Source organism: Syngnathus acus, chromosome 2 (genome assembly GCF_901709675.1).
Source record: "Syngnathus acus chromosome 2, fSynAcu1.2, whole genome shotgun sequence".
Taxonomy (NCBI): domain Eukaryota; kingdom Metazoa; phylum Chordata; class Actinopteri; order Syngnathiformes; family Syngnathidae; genus Syngnathus; species Syngnathus acus.
The window spans coordinates 14719492-14738462 of record NC_051088.1 but is presented as its reverse complement, the minus strand read 5'-3'; the positions used below and the strand labels follow the sequence as shown (position 1 = coordinate 14738462).

General features: G+C 39.3%; 1 protein-coding gene and 1 long non-coding RNA gene across 2 annotated transcripts; both read left to right on the top strand.

Annotated features, from left to right (window-relative positions):
- Window positions 1-5798: 5798 nt before the first annotated feature.
- LOC119119455 lies at window positions 5799-8078 on the top strand. Its single transcript, XR_005097296.1, has 2 exons — window positions 5799-6350; window positions 7831-8078. It is a non-coding gene; the product is annotated as an uncharacterized LOC119119455 (long non-coding RNA).
- A 5749-nt stretch (window positions 8079-13827) lies between these two features.
- On the top strand, window positions 13828-17798 carry LOC119135944 (patatin-like phospholipase domain-containing protein 4). Its single transcript, XM_037273975.1, has 7 exons — window positions 13828-13879; window positions 14035-14216; window positions 15224-15318; window positions 15409-15544; window positions 16261-16326; window positions 16405-16560; window positions 16986-17798. The coding sequence occupies exons 1-7, from the start codon at window positions 13834-13836 to the stop codon at window positions 17115-17117; spliced, it is 813 nt and encodes a 270-aa protein (XP_037129870.1). The 5' UTR covers window positions 13828-13833; the 3' UTR covers window positions 17118-17798.
- Window positions 17799-18971: the final 1173 nt, after the last annotated feature.

Here is an 18971-nt window from a genome sequence, read left to right as displayed (position 1 = left end):
AGCTCTCTGTTGCTTTCATCAAATCTAGATTTTATGTTCATTAATTCATCAGTGTATTTTCATTCATATTTCCTTTGCACGAGTGCACCACACAAGAACGAGACAACACGCACATGCATGCAAATAGAAATGTCAGAGTGATGCAATGCGGAAATAACGATCCACCGCCGTCTATAAAATATGCAGAAATGAATGGAATGCCAGTGAATTTCTGTCGAAAGGCAAGGCAGATATGCTTTTCCTGGTCTGCTTGGAGAATGCAACCCTTCGCCCTGGATATGTTCTTCAGCTGCTAAAAGGCTGCTTTTGTAACTGACTGCGGAATCCGTTGTCACAAGTCCAGTTGGCTCCTTCCACCCGACCGGTTTAAGTTTTCGATTATAGAACAGCTGTGTCTATTTATCTGTCTGTAAATCAGGTCCGATGCACATAGTAAGCATACCCTGTCCACTTTCTCCAGCACGAGTTCAGACTAGAACCGTAACAGTTTGCAAAGAACTATTTTCATTGAATTTTTAGGATTAAAATTACATTCCAGCGGGAACTAATACATTGAAGATCAGCACTTTTTGCAAAGTTGCAACGCACAAATCTAGTATTTTCATGCACGGATGCCCGGCTATAATTCCAAGCATTTATTCACCCGCACACTCCATCTAACCTCTCGTTTCTCAGTTTATCCCTTCATTACACCACCTGCTTGTTGTAATCTCTTGTGGTTAGAGCATATTTATTTAACATGATGTTATTCAATTCATCTTCATATCACAGTCATGATGTGATGGAGATGTAGGTGTGAGTAACAATGACTCTCTCACTGAAGAAGGCTTCAAGGGCCTCTCATGATATGTGTGGTGACTTTTGGGCCTAGGCTTTCAGTGGCTTTTTAGTGACTTAATCCACCTCTAATAACACTAGTACATCATTTGCTCATAAGTATATCCACATACAAAAGAAGCCATTGTGTAGCATTATAGAAGAACATTACACGTATTTGACGATGAACACCATCGTTGCAAAATGAAAAAGCATTTACAATTAGTAGAACCACTATAGGAAAATGTGCAAAATAATTTGATAAATTATTTCAATAATGTATTAACATGCAACAGAACGTAATTCAATTTGTTCCAATTCTAGTGTCAACATTTAAAAGCCTCTATTACAAGAGCTTTACTTATTAAAGCCGTGTATTTCGTTCCTCTCAGTTAAACCAAATGAACAGCAGAAATTTGAAATGATTTGATCTTGCTTTTCTGTCAATCAATACGTACTTTCCTTGTGGTGATCACTGAGCCCTGAGGACAAATTCCATGTTTTTTTTTCTAGTATGACAGATGATAATGCTTTGATGCAGTCACTAGCTCTGACATCAAGAGACGTTACAGCCATTTGTAATTCTACTCCAGATGATTCTTTGATAAATAACTGTGACACTTCCATGGGAAAGCTAGGCCCTAAAGTCACACACACAAAAAAAACACACACACACCGGCTGCTGTTTACATTGTGATGATAAGCTCGTTAAGGCTCCGCTGCTGATTGGTATCGCCCTCGGCTTCAATTCCCCAGTCGACCATTTGTCCTGGGTGAGAAATCAGCAATCACCATTTTAAATGAGGAACGCGGATATGAAATGCTAATTCAGCAACTTAGATCAATACTGTTCCCCTATAGGAATCAAGTAAAGAAGCGCTCATCGTACACAGTGTTGGTGCTGTCCTTGGGCCGATGATATGAGTAAAAACTCTGAAACTAAAGATGCTTCAGTCGTGGAATTCCATGCGCCAGACATTGTGCCACACTCACATTGTGGTTTGAATAAACAATATTGTTTAAGATTGGTCTTTTGAAAATGGAGCTCCACGTGGAAATGATACCGATAGATTTGAGACACACCTTTTTTGAAATGTATGTCTGTCATTGACACAATGTCAAAGTTTACATGGACACATATTCAGATTAAAAGACGGATTGAAATAAAAATGCATTCAGGATATTCCAATCGGTCTCAAGCCCATTTTATTCCGAATGAGATTTATACCGATTGATAATACGATCGGCGCCCATGAAAACATTCATTCAAACATTTCAGAACAAATTGTACACGCGTTCGTACTTCCCGGAAAGCTGCCGTCTCCCTCAGCTCATCATCGCATACTGAGGAACGTACATCTGGCCTTGTGTCTTAATCACCACTGAAACAAGACACCATTCAAACAAAACCTCCCCAGTAGCATTTTAGTTGACTAAACTTAATAGTTACAGGAGGGTTGTTCAGAATAGTAATTCGCAAAGCAGGTCTGGACTTATGGCCAGAAAGGTTTGTCAACTTGAATGCAAAACTGTTTATAACTTAGTCCCAAAACGGAGGATCGTAGCGACCACAACTTTGATTTTCCTGTGCTTTTTCCATCTGGTGGAAGCAGGCTGCCGCATCATGATCTGTATTCTGCACACATTTTCTACCTCCACCCCTTCCTGCTTTCCCCAAAGGGTTCTGCGTTACTGACAGACACAGCAACTAATCACAAGCTTATTTCAGACTGATATAGAAAATGATGCTCAAGATAATTGAGCCCATGATTTGGTAGTAATTAGACTGCAATCATGAATTTGTTATATTGGAGTGCGTAGGATTATATCTTAATAAACCAGAGCAAATTGGTAAACAGCACAAAGGAGTTGGCGCTGAAAATGATGGTGATCACCTTATTTTGTAATGTACCCATATTCTGATTAAGAACATCCTCTTTCCAGTTCATGGGGTGGGCCCTGTTACTCGGAGGGGGGCTGTGAGCACTTGACGCTCAAGTGCTTTATGAAGTCTCACCCTCACTGATGGCTGTGGTAATTATGGCTCTTATTCAGTAACATCTCCATTTTCAATTACAAGGTTGATTAGCGGGAAAGAGTATTTATATTTTATAGAATTAAAAAGGTTGACATTCACCAATATAAAAATGATGTATAGTGCAATCAATGGTGATGGTAAATATGAAACATGTCTTATACCATTTAAAAATAAGTCCTTCTCCTTGATCTTGTCAACAGGGGAATGGTGTCACTGCATATTGATATATAAGTGGTCATCCTTAGCACCTAACCTGGTCAGTCGATAGAGAATCCTCCACATTGACGGCACCCGTGAAGTGGTCCTACTCAGCTCCTGTCCTGGAAGGTCAATGAAGAATCCTTACAGGAATAACCTCACTTCAATCATAGCCACCTCCAAACAGGATGGAAGGTGGATGAGAGGAGAAGTGGCAGTAAAACAGGCCTAGATGTCAAGGGGGCATGGCCAGCAATTAGTTGCCATACTTGGTATGATTAAAAACAAAAGTCTTAAGTTGAAATGCAAACATTTCGACAGTATCTGCTAATTTCTGTTTAAAGGGCATTTCAGAGTCCTGGAGCGCAAATGGACATGGCGTTTTCATTCACTCAGCAAAATTGGAAGGATCAAAGTGTGTAACTAACAAAACATTCATATCAGAGCTCGGGTTAGTTCTCATCAAGAACGCTGTGTTTGTAATATTTTGAAAGGACTGAATGTATCTTTGAATCAGAAGCGAAATACATGAAAGATTCCAGATTTTGGGGTATTTCTCTAAGAAAAAAAAACTAAATACATGTATATTTGTTGCAAAAAATAAGGGCACGCCACTTCAGTTTCTGTGAATTGTTCCGTTGCCAGCGCAAAGGGACACGTTTCTCTCTCATTAACAGTCTGGAGCACCTCAGGAGCATCTTCCTGCTTGATATGGTACTTGATTTATGTGGCTGTCACCGGCGCAATGCGCAATGACCCCCGCTTAAGCTATTCAAATATTAATATGCGTGGGCAAAGTCCTAAAAACCCTCATCCTTCTCTGTAGCTTTCAAATGAATCATGCATTTTTATTTTATTTATTTCTTTTTTCTTTATTTTTGTGTGAAAAGGTTTTGTCAGGGGTATGGTCAGAAATGACAACAGCTTCAGCTCTTTCAATGAATTCCAACGTCTGTTGAAAATGAACCCTACACTGCGGCAGCATTTCTTTGAGGTAGGTTTGTCTATCTGGCTCCTGCCTTATGGGTCCACTGAATAGTTTCCTATTGGAAAGAAACTTCAAATAATCAATAATGAGCAGAAAATGTCATGGTCATATTGACTGTTTTAAATAAGCTACAGCACTTTGTTTTTCAAAGTGCTCTAGAAGTTAAAAATATTCATTTTCAATACTTATCCTGCTCAGGGTCACTTGGGAATTCTATCCCAGATGACTGTGCAGGTAGGAAGATCTAGCTAGCTAGGTAGCACCAGCTGTAGCAAAATAGTTAAGATTGCCCGTTGCCACGCTGGCGATTTCTGGCAAAAAATGCGGGAAAGAAAATGTCCGCTTTTTCAGGTATGGAAAGACAGAGGAGGAGATGAGGTAGTGATGGACCACCTCCCCAACAATTTCCTCAGTCCCAGGGCTGTGATGTCCTTGAACAAAATCAATACTGATACCCTTTCTCTGTTTCTTTTCCGATTAAAGGCATCATTGATGTCGTTAGTAATCCAAGGCTTGTTATTCGGGGAGTGGAGAACATTGCTCTTGAAGAAGTTCAAATTGTCACAGGGGGGTACAATGCTTTTCCATGTCCTCCGTCTTAATCAGTACAACACAGTCTGTGAAGTTGAAGCAGAATCTCACAGCTTCCTCCACCACCGGCGTCCACTTAATGAACAAGCGGGTTGCCTTTATTATAATAATCATAATCATTTAGGCTAATCAGAAGCCACAAGTACCGTATTTTCCGCACTATAAGGCGCACCTAAACTTATTAAAGTAAGCTTTACGTGTTTATTTTGTATGTTGTAGGATATTAACGTTTGAGCAATGTTGAGTTATTGATATATTGTTATTGTTTTCACTATTTCGAGTGTTACTATATTGTGATTGCATTAACGTTTGAGCAACGTTGAGTTATTTATTCTATGCGCCTTATAATCCGGTGCGCCTTATATATGAACAAAGTTTTGAAATGGGCCATTCATTGAAGGTGCGCCTTATAATCTTATAGTGCGGAAAATACGGTATGTATAAATCTATTCATACTGTCAGTCAAAAGTTAGAACTATGTGCAGGTTCTCAAACACTCAGTGTGAGGTCCACTTTATTTCCATATTACAAGTCTGCTGAGCATCAACATCATATTGTAGCTGTTGCTTTACCTTGAAACTCTTACACTACGTACTTAAAGATGCTTTCAGAACGTGTCCTTAATGTGACGCTTGAACAGCAATTCATGTGGTGTAGCCGGCATGCAGTCTGTGGCAGAAAAATATCAGTTTGATTCTGGTGCCAGATCATCAAAGAGACTCAGAAAGGGATGTTATAATTTGTGAATCAAAGATTTGACTAGTAAAGTAGACGCAAAACCCATCATCAGTCCTTTGAATTCACTTCATTCATGCACATGACTCAAACGTGGTAAACGGATGTCTTTTTTTCATTGCATCAGTTTACCAACAACATTCCCGTTTTATTCATGTGAAATCGATGTACATGTTTAAATTAGCGGTAAGTGAATTGAAAGGACTTTTTTTTTCAGGGTATTAACTTTTAATCAGGCTGGAAGTGAACATTCATTCATTGCAGCATAATGCTGCATTTTCCGTGGCTTGACTCTGATTCTGTCGTAAAACTGCATAATTTCTACCGTCGTCATGGGAGGAGGACAATATCAATGCAATGTGGAGAAATTGGAATGCATAAAGAGCTCAGAGGGATGCCCACTAGAGTGAGTGAGTGCCGAAAGCACTGTGATTACAGCACTTACCCCAGCAGGAATAATTTAGGGACATCGCAAGGTTTTTGTGTGGCATGCACTTAAGATGCATCTATAACAAGCTTGGGTTGACATGACCCATCACAACTAGGAGAAGTGGATTGTGGATAGCGAACAATGCAACCACTGGATGATTAATGACAGTTTGAGCTGGGAACCAAAGCCATGAACAAGAAGAATCCCAACATTGGACACTCCCATGGGGCGGTTTTGCTGAGAGTGAGTCAGAGTGAGCAGTCTCCTCCCTTGGCAAAGAAGAGCCTTGTCGCGTCACATTCCCCACAATGTAAGAAGTTTCCTTCACTGTAAAATCTGAGGATTAGAAGGAGGAATGACTTATCGGGAGATTGGCAATGATGGTTTTGAAAATCAGGAGTCTCTCGCCTGAATCGGAAAATTTGGCAAGTATATGCCGTTTGTCATTACGCTAGCTGACTTAAAGAACAATGAACTTGAACTGGAAGTGACATTAAACAGCTTGGAGCTTCCTGGAAGAATTGTTCACAATCTGCCAAACTGCTACTTGGGAAGTGAGTTGAGACAGTGCCCTTGAGTAAAAAACTAAACAAACAAGCAAAAATAATGACTGTTGTACTCTTCTATGTTGAGTCACTCACATCTCAAGGAACACCTGTAAGTTTGTTTTGGACATGTTACATAATATTTTCATAACCTTATGTTCTTAAATCACACTCTAAAAGGGAACGTAATTGCTTTTCAGTTCATTTTCCAACCCAACAAAACATCTTTATAATTCTCTATGATTTTAGTTTTTCTTGATCGTTTTAAAACAAAGGGTTTTTCAGAATCTGTCACAAATGTCTATAGAATTGTAATCCTTAAATGTTGTTTTGTTGTCGTTGTTGTTGCTGTTGTTGTTGTTGTGCGCAGCAGAGCAATTCACAAACAAAACGTAAACAGGACGACATGTTTACAGGACATCATTACAGCATGTTAAGAAAATAATAATTACAAAACAACTTATAATGCCTCAATTAATAATTAATACAAAAATCTAAACACCAATTGGCTACTAAATCAAGTGCTATTGTAAAAATGTAATAATAGCTGATGAAGAAAAGTGGCTGCTGAACAAGTGTCAATGAACATTTCGTGAGCTGACTTTTTTCCCATCAAAACGGATACAATCCTGAACCAGTTTCTAAGAGGCTTGCAAATAAAAATCTGAACATTTTCAGTGAGAAGCCTTCAGTAATAATTGTGGAAGAGGGGGCAAACATTTAAAACGGGGGCTTGCCTCACTGCCAAAATTTTAAAAGCTTCAGTGGACAACAAATAGGCACTCTGGGCAGTGTTGATTTGTGCACTTGAATTGATGGCACGCCAGAGTGTGTGCTGTGCGAGCAGCACAAATGACGAGGATTCACACTTTATCACAGCAGTTTGCCCCAAACCCCAGTTTTACCTTTACACTTTACACTACATGACAGCTTCTGTCGGCTAATGGAGACCTCTGAGAGTAGAAACCCCTCAAAAAGGTTTGGCCTTGAAGGCGGCCTTATTACTTGCTGGGTCATGAATAATGGAGCAGGTTGCTTCATAATCCCCATGCAATGAGTTGCTCCATCAGCTTGAAAGTAAAGGATGTAAACACAACTCATCTGGGTTTTAACTTGGTGTCTGCAAATAGACATTGTCAAATGGTTGTAACAAAAAGCATGTTTAAGCACAGCTGAAGTATGAAAAGTAACATTAGCCTTTTACCTTAGTGATGCATGACTGACAAAATGGGTGCTTTGTGTCAGGTAGGACATCTGATGTTTAACAAAAAGAAACTCATGCAAGTGATTTGCCCTAGCGATCCCTGACGGGACAAGGCAAACGTGACAACAAGCTGATGCAATTGTGATCAATTATTATTATACATTCATTTTTTTAATGTCATTTCTTTTCCTGTGGAATATCAGCTATTCAGCTCCTGTATCAGCCCCTCAGCTATTCATGGAATAGTAATTTATGGCATCTTTTTGTGTGTTGTTGTTTTTTCAGAAGCGCCCTGAGATAAGCCCCTGAAGTGACATGAGGGGAAAAAAGAAATATGTTCCTCATTAGGACAAGAAACTTTGTTTCACATGGAAGACCTTCTTCTGCTGTTACCTCTTCTTGTGCAATGCTGCTGTGGCAGCAGACAAAGAGGGAAAAAAAGCCAAACAAGCTCGAGGGGAAACAAATTTCAGTTGTATTTTGTTTCCTGACTGTTGTCAAATAATTATACAATAAAATACCAAATGATGGCTTGTTTTCTTCTCTTCAATGCCCCATTTTTTAATAAAAAAAGAATATGTGTTGAGTTGTGATGTCATTTGTGTCCAAAATGAAAGCCTGTCCGCTGATCCACAAAATGAACATTCGACAATTCACGCCTTGGTAAAAAAAGCACTCACAACATACGTATTTGTGTAAATGATTTTGTGACAAATTTCTCCCAATAGACAATGGCAGCAGAAGAGGGAAAAAACTAACCTAAATGTAGCTATCGGGTCTCCATGCGCGTATACTACGAGAAACTTTCTGATTAGAGGAAGTAAGTTTTCTCATTATTTTCTCGTCCTAATGAGAAGGATCATTTTTGTTTTTCTCATGTCACTTTAGGGGTTCTTTAGTAATGCCGCACTGATTAAATTAAAGATAATAATTGGCATCAAATTGAGCTAAGAGACAGTGTTTTGTGATTTCAAATCATAATTTGTGGTTTATATCCAGCACAAGCTATTAATGTGGGCAGAAAAATTGGAAGTCACCTGGGAACACAAGCAATGGTCTCCAGCACAGCTCAGCACAACACAGCTAATATTTTCACAATAGTAACAACAACAACAAACAACAAGATTTTTTTTTCCAAGTGATTCTTCTAAATCCAAACAAATCAGAGGCCAATCCTTGCAAGTTTCACAGTATTATAGTGAACCACTAAAGAGGGTGATCCGGATCTCTGTAACAATGGCTGAAAGGCAATTATACATATTGATGCTTTCGTTCCAACAATCATGCTGACTCAAGAGGCGAAGCGGTCCGTGTTGGTCCACGGTAAGCCAATAAGGTAGGTGAACTAGAGGTCGCCCAGAATTGCTTTTATCCTCTGAGAAGAGCATCCATTCAGCATCTTAGTATGATGCTGTCGTTTCAAGGGAAGCTGTTATTTTTCTTTTAGTGGCTTAGATATATGTAGCAATAGTTTTATTGAGCGAGCGCCTTACCAAATCATCGCCACCCCCTGCCCGCCCCACCCCAGTAGACCAGACAGCTAACTGCTCATGCACCATCATCCATCCTGACTCATAATATGACAGCTTAAGCATGTTTGGCTACAAGTTGGGGACATTATTAAACAAACAGTGGTCCATTCATGTGAAAAGAACAGAATGCGGCATATACTGTTGATGGATATCAGTAACATCTCTTCAGGTAAGTGATTGTATTACACCGGTTGATGGGAATAAAGCACATCTATTATAGAGCAGGATTGTGTCGGAGTGCTGCTGAATATCAAGCAGGTGGCTCCATGGCGGCGGCGGCGGCAGGGGCAGGAGGGTGGACCAGCTGCGACTCTGTACGACAGCTAAGGGTACTGCATCATTCTCACCTCCATTTGGAAAGCCTTTTGAGCATTTCTTCAAGATTTCTTTCAAACAATTTAAGGTTCATGCCATTTGTCCTCACTCGTGAAACAATTCAGTGCACATGTGGATGACTAGTAACGTGTTTTACACTACTAGTGCACCAGTCATTCCTGTAGTGCGCTAATTTGGAATAGTAGATTAAAGCTTGCACGAGTAATTAAAGAAATGTTCTTGTGCCACCTTTGGGGGGAAGAAAATCCTCATACTATAATTGAGCACAAGGGCTCATCGAGAGTGAATGCGTCCTGTTTTTCTTCAGACAGATAATGCTCATTTACAAATGCTACAGAATTACAGAATTCGATAAACTAATTACAAAAGTGTAAATAGCCACTTTTTCAATTTGATGACGGCAATGACATTACAAAGCTAACGTCAGTCTACATGCTGCCTCTCATGTCAGACATCTTTTCCTCCCCTCTTTGCTCTTCACTCTCAGGAAGAAGACAATCAAAAGGGAAGATGCCTTTTTCGGGATGTGGGTATGCTAGCTGACTATAAACCGCAAGAGAACAAAGAGGCTAAACATTTTATTTATAAAAATTCAGGAAGACTGAAATGGTGAAAAAGATTCAATGCCCCAGCTCCACTCTTGAGTCTTACATAATGCTTAGTCCTTTACATATAGTTTCGGTAATGATCTTCAAATGTACAGTACAAATCTCTCAAATCACTTTACAGGGTCTTTATTGCTTGCCTGGAATATGTAGTTACTTAGATATTCATTTTTGAAATGACACAGGGACACCATGTATTATGTGCTAATTGTTTTGGTGCAGTGTGAATACTGTCTTCCTGTTCAATTATTGACGATAAACTGTTTGCTTTTTAGTATCACAATAAAAATGAGGGCTGTGAATAAGGTCATTAAAAGAACAAATTAGCGCTTGCGTTAGAGTTTTGCCGTGTACCGTGAAATATGAACTGCTCAAAAAAAAAGTAAACAATCCAATCTATCATGCTTTCAATCGTGACCGAAATCGACGTGACATGCTTTAGTAAATGACCTTAAACTGAATGTACAGATTACCCAGAGGCACTTGAGAAAACAAGCAGTGTGGCAGTGGTAAGTGATGCGTTCACTGCCCAGCATCAACATTTCAATGAGCTCTCTAAGCTATATGATGTGTTACTGCGCTGTATATGCACTCAAGACCAATCCTAATGAATAATTATTCACACCTCCCAGCTCAGCATATCCGGGTCGCCTGTGATCAATGGAATTAGCGGGAGAACATCTTACTCTGACCAGGGGCCTAAACAAGACGTCAGAGTGGTCCACATGCCCACGGATGTGTCTCGTGCTATTGATCATTCTTTCCATGCCGCATTCTGCAGGGACTGGCTCCGTGCTACCACACTTAAACTGAACACTAGAATTGAAAAGAGGGAGTGCCTAGGGACGTCTGTTTATAACCCTGGCGTATATTGTGTAAATGGACATGACGGTTTGTCTCTTTGGGGGGTTCCCTACAGCATGTAGCAATTTAACACTATTGCGTGCAGCACACAGTACAGCTGCCCCCCGTGTTGTGGAGAATTGTAGTATTCATTAGGAAAGTAGTTGGTGTGTTTGTTTTTCGTTTTGGGTCTAGAAACAATATGAAACAATATTCAAATGATTTTAATACAACAAAGCAGCAGAGTGGAAATGTGGTTACCACAGATGCCTCTAAAAACATCCATGTCGCTTAATTGTAATTCATTTTGAACCCGTTTTGAAAGCAGGAGTGCCCGACCAGTTGATCGCAGTGCAATGATTGGTAGATTAATCGACAACTAATCGATTATTATATGAATCGATAATCATTTTTGATAATGGATTAATCGTTTGGATACCTTGTTTGATGTACAAATGTCAAAATCCTCAAAAATTCAGATTGTCAACAGTATATAACGTGAAACCGCAAAGATTCGATTGCCGAGTTGCACAAGAGTAAAACGTCAGAAGTCATACATATAGATGAATGCGCTTACACGGCCAACACAAAAATATGGTCGAAATAGAGTTTGGCTTTGGTCAAAAATGGTGGGGCACCTCCGGTTTAAAAAAAACAATGGCTGAGGTATGACAGCGCGCCATACCAACTTGACCAGTCTGTCAAATTCCCATATAGACAAAATACCAGCACAAAAATCAAGATATGTTCGTTTTTAGGCTTGAATGCGGCTATGCCGTCTACGAATATAGAGCCCTATGAGAGAAATCGAGACTAATTTGATCGCTTATCTTAAAGTAACCTACCAAGAGTCAGTACTTGCTAATTTAGCTTCATGGTTTGACATCATTTTCTTGGGTTTGCAGGAAGAGCCTTTTGGGTGTGCTTTAGTAGAACTATAGTAAGTCAAAACGAGATGTTACTGGGCTACTGGGACAAAATCAAATCAAGCAGTCTTATTTTTCTCTCAGTTCAAAAATGATTATGGGACTATTTTGTAGAACAAAATATGAATACTTAATCATCAAAAAACTCTACAGAGAGAGTTCACCAGTTCCAATGTTAGACAACAAGCAATTATTTCTGACTACCATTTTTTATTATTATTGTCGAAGAGGAATCTATCCTAGTTGAAAACAAAGCTTCAAGTTCAAACGCTTCAAGAATGATCTTTTTGAATGTTAAAACAATAATCCACAATAAGATGATTCAAATGTGACCTTCTAAATCATTCTAATAGTTTAAGGGAGAATGAATGATAATTGCATTTCCATTGCCATGGTGTCCACAGCTCTGCTCTTCCCTCAAAAAGTAGAAACATTGACACGAAGTCAATATGAGTGATCAGTGCATGAAGCTCCCCGAGGCTGGATTTACACTGCATGGTTCATCTGACTCAATTCCATATTTTTGTTCTCAAGTGGCACTTTCTGGATAGGGATCGTGGCAGTAAAGAGAAAAAGCCACATGGACTTGTCAGCGTATACTAATTTGGATTCCTATCAGTGCGACCGTGGCATAAATAGGCAGCTTGGATCGATACAATTGCATCTGCTCAAACAACACAAATAAGCAAATTTTTTCATCTTTATATTTTTAGTCTGTATGACCCTGTGGTAACTTTCAAAGCTCTGAGCAGTAAAAATTGAAGCAATATTTCCAACCAAGCAGAAATCCTAAGCACCATATGTGGGTTGAATTATGTCCCCTGTATTACTTTTTGTCACGACAAACTTAATTAGAAGCCTGCTTCGGATAATTGGTCAGATATTTGAAATTGGACTTCTTCATTTCTTTTATCCATGAATTTCATGGATGTCTTCAGTGAGAGTATCACCCCTGCTCCTTTGCCTATTCTTCCAGCGAATAACCACTTCTCTCTTTATCTCGGGACTAATTAAATCACAGTGTGGCGCCTCAGCAGCAGTTTGACCTCTGTTAAACTGTTCAGATGACTTCAGAAGCTATATTTATCATTTTCCAACAATTCACAAAAATATATTTTTTTGTGATACAAAGTAGCTACTCATGACAATCAGAGTGAAGTTGAACTTGAATGAGTTGAAATATGTGCTAAAACAAAATTCAGTTTAAGGTTGTTTTTCCATTTCACACTTAAACATTGTTAATTACAAAAAAGATTTATGTGTTTATGATTCATGTGTGTCGTTATTACATGGCTTAACTAAGCAAGACTATATGCTATATATACTATATGCGATAAAGGTCACAAAAGCTAAAGGTCAAATACTTCCGAAGAATCCCTAATAAGAATTTAAATCAAATGTGCTTATCTGTCCTTTGCAAGTATGGCAAAATTACTTTTCATACATTGAATGAAGTGCCTTTGATACCTACCTTAAAGTGACAAAATACGTACTGGCATTTAAATACTCCCCATCCAACCCGAAGAAGCACATAAGGGTTCGGTAGAATTGAATTCATATTGACCCGCTGAAGTCAGAACATCAATGTCGCTATCATTGGCTCGTTTAGGTATATAATTAACTGGTTATATGGTTACATGGTGCTGCACCGGGGCTAGGGGGCAAAATCTGTGTTGCCCCACTTAAACCACTCCAGAATTGATTTGATATTCTAAAATATTTATAAATGATTTCCTCAGCCCCCATATCAGTCAAGCCTTGATTTAGCTCATGAAGAGAAAAAAAGAAATACCTTGAGCCTTAAAAGTGATGTCAGTAAGTACTTCAAATTTCAGTTAATTTAAGAATTTTACTCAAGTACTACAAAGTGACTTTTACTCTTACCAGTCAATAGATATTTGCACATTAACCCTAGTGTCACTTTCTGGTAGTGCACTTAATAGAAGTATGGCCATCTTTTACTCATAAAACGTCATCTGTATTTTTGGTTTTTTCCCCCGTGTGGCGTCAAAACGTTTATTTTGAAAATATTAGCCGGAACTACAAATGTTTCCTGTTGCATTATTGCACAGAACAACACGTACAGTCTGTCGTACGTATGCATGATCTAAACATACTATTTAATTTTGACTAACTTTTCGTGGTCAAACGTTCGCAGTCACTACGTTTGAATTCTAATTGCACTCGGACGTAATTACACTTGGAAACTAATAAAAATAGTAACTCTGACATTATGCATTCTTTCAGGAATGACTGTGCTCAATCTGTCCTTCGCTGCGTGTGGTTTTTTGGGCATCTACCACCTGGGAGCTGCGGGAGCTCTTCTTCGCCATGGGGACAAGCTGCTCGTCTCGCTCAAGTCCTGTGCAGGGTCTTCAGCTGGGGCCCTTGTTGCTGCCGTCATGCTTACGGCTCCTAATAAAATCAAGGTAGGCATGTGTCAAACTCAAGGCCCGGGGGCCAGATACGGCCCGCCACATGATTTTATGTGGCCCGCGAAGAGAAATTGTGCATCAGATTCGTGTCATTACTAGAATTGCAAATTGTCTTCACTTTTAATAATATCTTTTTTTTTAATATTTGACCAGTTTTTACTCGTCTGATTTGAAAATGATTTATTTGTCAGTTTGTTTTGTAGCTTTTACTGTATATAATATGAGGTGCTCATACATTTATTTGGGTTGACAGTCATAATGGCCCTCCGAAAGAAGCTATGACTACAATGTGGCCCGTGAATAAAATGAGTTTGACACATTAGGATATAGATTCTATATCCTAATTTGTGTCAGAGGATAGTTCCAGCCACAGAAAACATCTGAGTTCTCATTGCACACCTTAGCCAAACTTGAAAAAACAAAAACAACTTGGACCCATCGAAGCAGCGGCTTTTAGATGGTGGAGATTTCTGGTGTTTGCAAATAATTATAGGTTTCCATGTGCGCGGTCGAATACTTTCTCCACTTTCCTCCTACTTTGTTATTGTTGTGTTGTGTATCGGTTGCTTCAAGCTGAGGCAGGGCGTATTCCAGAATACAACCGTTCATACACAATGGCAGGTATTAACCCCCTACCAGTTTGTGCTGTATTTCAATGTCAGCAGGGGCATAATTGTCTTGTAGCCAGTAAAGTCAAGAAAATAAAACCATGGCAGTATAAGAACACAATTGCACAACAAAGTCTGTTGAATGAACACAAATGTTCTTTGCAGTTGAGCTAAAAAGCCAATTCAGTAAATCTGTCACAATGGTCAACCACTTTCTAACATTCAAAACGCTGACATGAGATTGGGTAAAAAAATTCAATTTCATTTTAAATTTTACCTCTGTGTATTACTATTTGTCACAATGTGTTGAATTAAAAGCCCTCTAGAAAAACCTAAATGGTCTGTTATTAAATATTTCATAAGCATATTGCTGCTCTGTTCTTTCTCTTTCAGCACTGCAAAGAATTTACATACAATTTTGCTGAGGATGTAAGACAACAGAGATTTGGAGCACTCACACCTGGATATCAGTTCATGTCAAAGCTGCGGTAACTACTCAACAGATATTGAATAAAAACAACTGAAGTAGCGAAAATCAAAAAACTAGACATCTGACTCAAGTATCTGCCACTTTGCAGGGAAGGAATTGAGGAGATGCTGCCTGCTAATGCGCACGTTCTGGCATCTGATCGCCTCCATGTCTCATTGACTCATTCCAGAAGTGGCAAGAACCTCATTGTGTCCCGGTTTAATTCCAGAGAAGACCTCATACAGGTGCAAATATTTACTGGTGGTTGTTGTTGTTTTTTTCTATGAATATGTAAAGCGCAGCCAACAGTAACACGCCGAAAAGGACACATTTTAATGACTACACTCACAATGTCTACTCAGGTAGCGTCATCACAATTAAACATTTTTCTGAGAATTCTCCCTTCCCAGCCCTGTCGGCATGACGAATCAATCTTGAGTTTTTGTTTTTAAACATTTGAACCTCTTGTTACAATATGAAGGGTCTCGATTACACTATCGCCATCGTGTGAACTTACCGGTAGAAAACATGAGTAGAGACAAAGCTTTCTTTTGTTACCCATTTGTCACCGCTCGCTGTGAGCTGCCTCCCAGCACTACTGTGGTCATCAGTTTTGCAACTCGCTTCCCGCTGTGGTCTCAAGCGGGATCCTGCTAAAAACAATTAAAAAAATTAGGATCAGAGTGTACGGTCTGAGCTATCAGAATCTTTAGATAACTAATTATCTTCTTTTCACTCCAAAATATAACCACAAAATATAACCAACCGCCTTCAATCCAATTAAAACACCAAAATAAGCACGAACAATGAAACAAATCACAACTAGGTCGATTTTGTATGTTGTCAACATGATGGCTCAGTTAAATCAATCTCGCACACAATATTACTGGCACTATTTCAACCCGTGAAGTTCAAATATTCAACGATGATTTGTCTTTGACCCGTTTTATGCTCCCCTAAGGCACTCCTGGCCAGCAGCTTTGTGCCAGTCTATGCTGGGCTCCAACCGGTCAAGTTCCAAGGAGAGGTATTTGACCTTCTCACCTATTTTTCTTATTTCAATATTCACCAGACCTGACTGTAAACCATTCACCTTTGTGAGTAGAAATGGATTGATGGAGGCTTCACTGACAGCCTACCAATCCTGCCTGTGGGCCGAACCATCACAGTGTCCCCATTCGCTGGACAGCAGGATGTGAGTCCATTGCACAAGGGCCATGCATTCAAGTCCCAACTCAGACTGGCCAACATGAACATAATGGTATGTATGTTCATATACTGTATCTACTGTTCATAAGCCTTCCTACTTCCTAACCAGTAGTGCTGTGCACAAAATGTGTTCACTTGTATATCGAGTATTTATATATTTTGCAACTCGAATGAGATGTTTAATGTCACTGGAACTGCCTTTTTTTTTTTTTTTTTTTTACACAGCAGCTGTTAGCAGAGCTAGTCATCAGTCTGATGCAAAAACCTGCTTCTTGCTAAGAAATCCTACTAATGTAGCGAGGAGGAAGATGAGAGCCTTTCACGCCGTAATGACAGCCGTCAAAGGGAATTAAAAAATATGCTCCTTTGGTAATCAACATAGTACTATGTCACATAACTCAAGATTCAGAAAAGTATAGAGGTTGTCCGGAAGGCTGGTGCATTGTTTTCAAATGGGCTGCGGTGTATTCTCCACAGTTCTCGATGGAAAACATCAAAAGACTGAACCAGGCTTTGTTCCCGCCACCTACCAACAGAATGCAGTTCCTTTGTCAGGAGGGTTTTGATGACGCCTTGAGGTTCCTGAAGACGAAGGGTTGGATGTGCTAGACTGACAGCTGGGAGTCAGGACAAATGGTGTGAAATTAATTTCATTCCAAATAACTCTGTAGGTTAACCTGGTTCTGTTTTTGGTCCAGTAAGTGAAAGCAAGGACTTTTCTCAGGGAAAGACTATAGATGTGACATTGTTATTCCACACATTCTTATTTTAAGAAGCACGCAAACAAATTAGGCATTGATCTGTGAGACTGGCAGGCATCCATTCTCAGATGTGGTCGGCTCTTCTTAGCGAGAAGTCCCACAGCACATTCGATTTTGTGGAGTCAACATTTGTTTTTGTAAGATGTTGATTTGCAGTGATGGTTAAAATACTTGATGTCCCCCATTATGTGAGCTTACCTGCTGCTTGTGATAATGAGACTTAATTGTGACTTCTTTGAAATCAAGACATCAGAGGCAAAGTATTCCCCAGCTCACATGTATTATTTTATCCCATCATGCAGTAAAATTCACTCCGACTAATGAAACAGTCAAAGGGATTCCCAGAGGCAGGCCCACTTGAGAAGCTGACTTCAGTATTTGTTTATTTCATGATGAGTTTTTCCTCAGTCGAGGGACGCATATTCCATAAATGAAAATCATCTGTTCAGTGTGCGTCTGTATGCATTTGTGTGTGTATACATATGCATGTCTCCTTTTGCAAATAAAGTACAACCCTTTGAAAATGAGACTTACTGTAAGCTCTTGAATGCCACTCCCAGTTAAAGATTCCTGTCAAAATGAAAAAGAATACAACTAAAAGAACTGCACATTGTCCATTTAATTCAACCCCACAAGTTTGTGTTAGTCTGCTAGCTTAATGCAAACACATAAGAGAAACGCCATAGATGGAGCTAGTAAAACATCAGTGTCATAACTATTCAAACAATGATTAGTTGAACATACAAAGTGAAACAACACACTCAACAAATTCTTTATCCTCTGTGAAGAATCACCAGTATTACTGGAACTTACTGAGGAGTTAATCTGTTTTGTTGTGCCCACAGATGGCCTGGGTTCGTACATCAGAAGTCCCAGTACAAAGTCAATTGAATTGAAGCAGAGAAATACTGTACAATATTATAGATATAGAAAACGTTTGCGATTATTCAAAGGATGGTAACGCAATGAATTAAACACGTATCGCAAGGCTTTTGTGCATTTCATGTGTCACTATGAAACAATGAAATGTGTACAAGTGTTTTTGTGAATTCCTATGCTAAAACTTCAATGAATGCTTAAATTTGGGTCTTAAATGTGCACATTTTCTCCTAAAAGGTAAAGTCAACATTGTTGTTGTTGCACTTAGATAAATGGATATCGATCATAAGGACTGAGGCACTTAATGATCTGCAGTTTGTCAAGTGGTTTGGCAGGCTAATTATCCAGTTTATTGTCCCTTAGGTATCCTTGCTGGGGTTCTGCTCATCTTATGTTATTGTGATAGATCTCCCCTTAAATGCCTTCCCACCCCTTTTTGAGCTTCTTTCAGTTTGTAATTCAGGCAAAATACATTTACCATCAGCCCTTAGCTCAAGCAAAGTAAGATATTTAAAATACAAGATAACTCCAACAACAATGTCTGAATGTTTTAGGGATGAAGGTAAATGAGGTGGAGCGTTGAAAATGGGCAAATCTTCACCTCAGGCACCTTCTGTCAGATATCATTTAAACTCACTGAAATAGCAAGTAATCCCCAATATGAAGTGTATACACTGGAAATTGTGACCGGCATGGCCCTGAAAAGGAAGTACACTTTTTTTTTTTCTATTCAACCTAAACTACCTCTGCAATAATGTGTCACTCAAAAAGCCAGTAGGGATTATCCTCTGGCAGGTAGGTGACAAGGGCGTTAATTGCATTT

Excerpts from the sequence above, each read along its gene's own strand:
- LOC119135944 (XM_037273975.1), top strand. The coding sequence starts at position 13,834 with ATGTTTCCTGTTGCATTATTGCACAGAACAACACGTACAGTCTGTC. Across the intron at positions 14,217-15,223 it reads CGGCTCCTAATAAAATCAAG|CACTGCAAAGAATTTACATA; the intron begins GTAGGCATGTGT and ends TTTCTCTTTCAG. Across the intron at positions 15,545-16,260 it reads CCAGAGAAGACCTCATACAG|GCACTCCTGGCCAGCAGCTT; the intron begins GTGCAAATATTT and ends TGCTCCCCTAAG.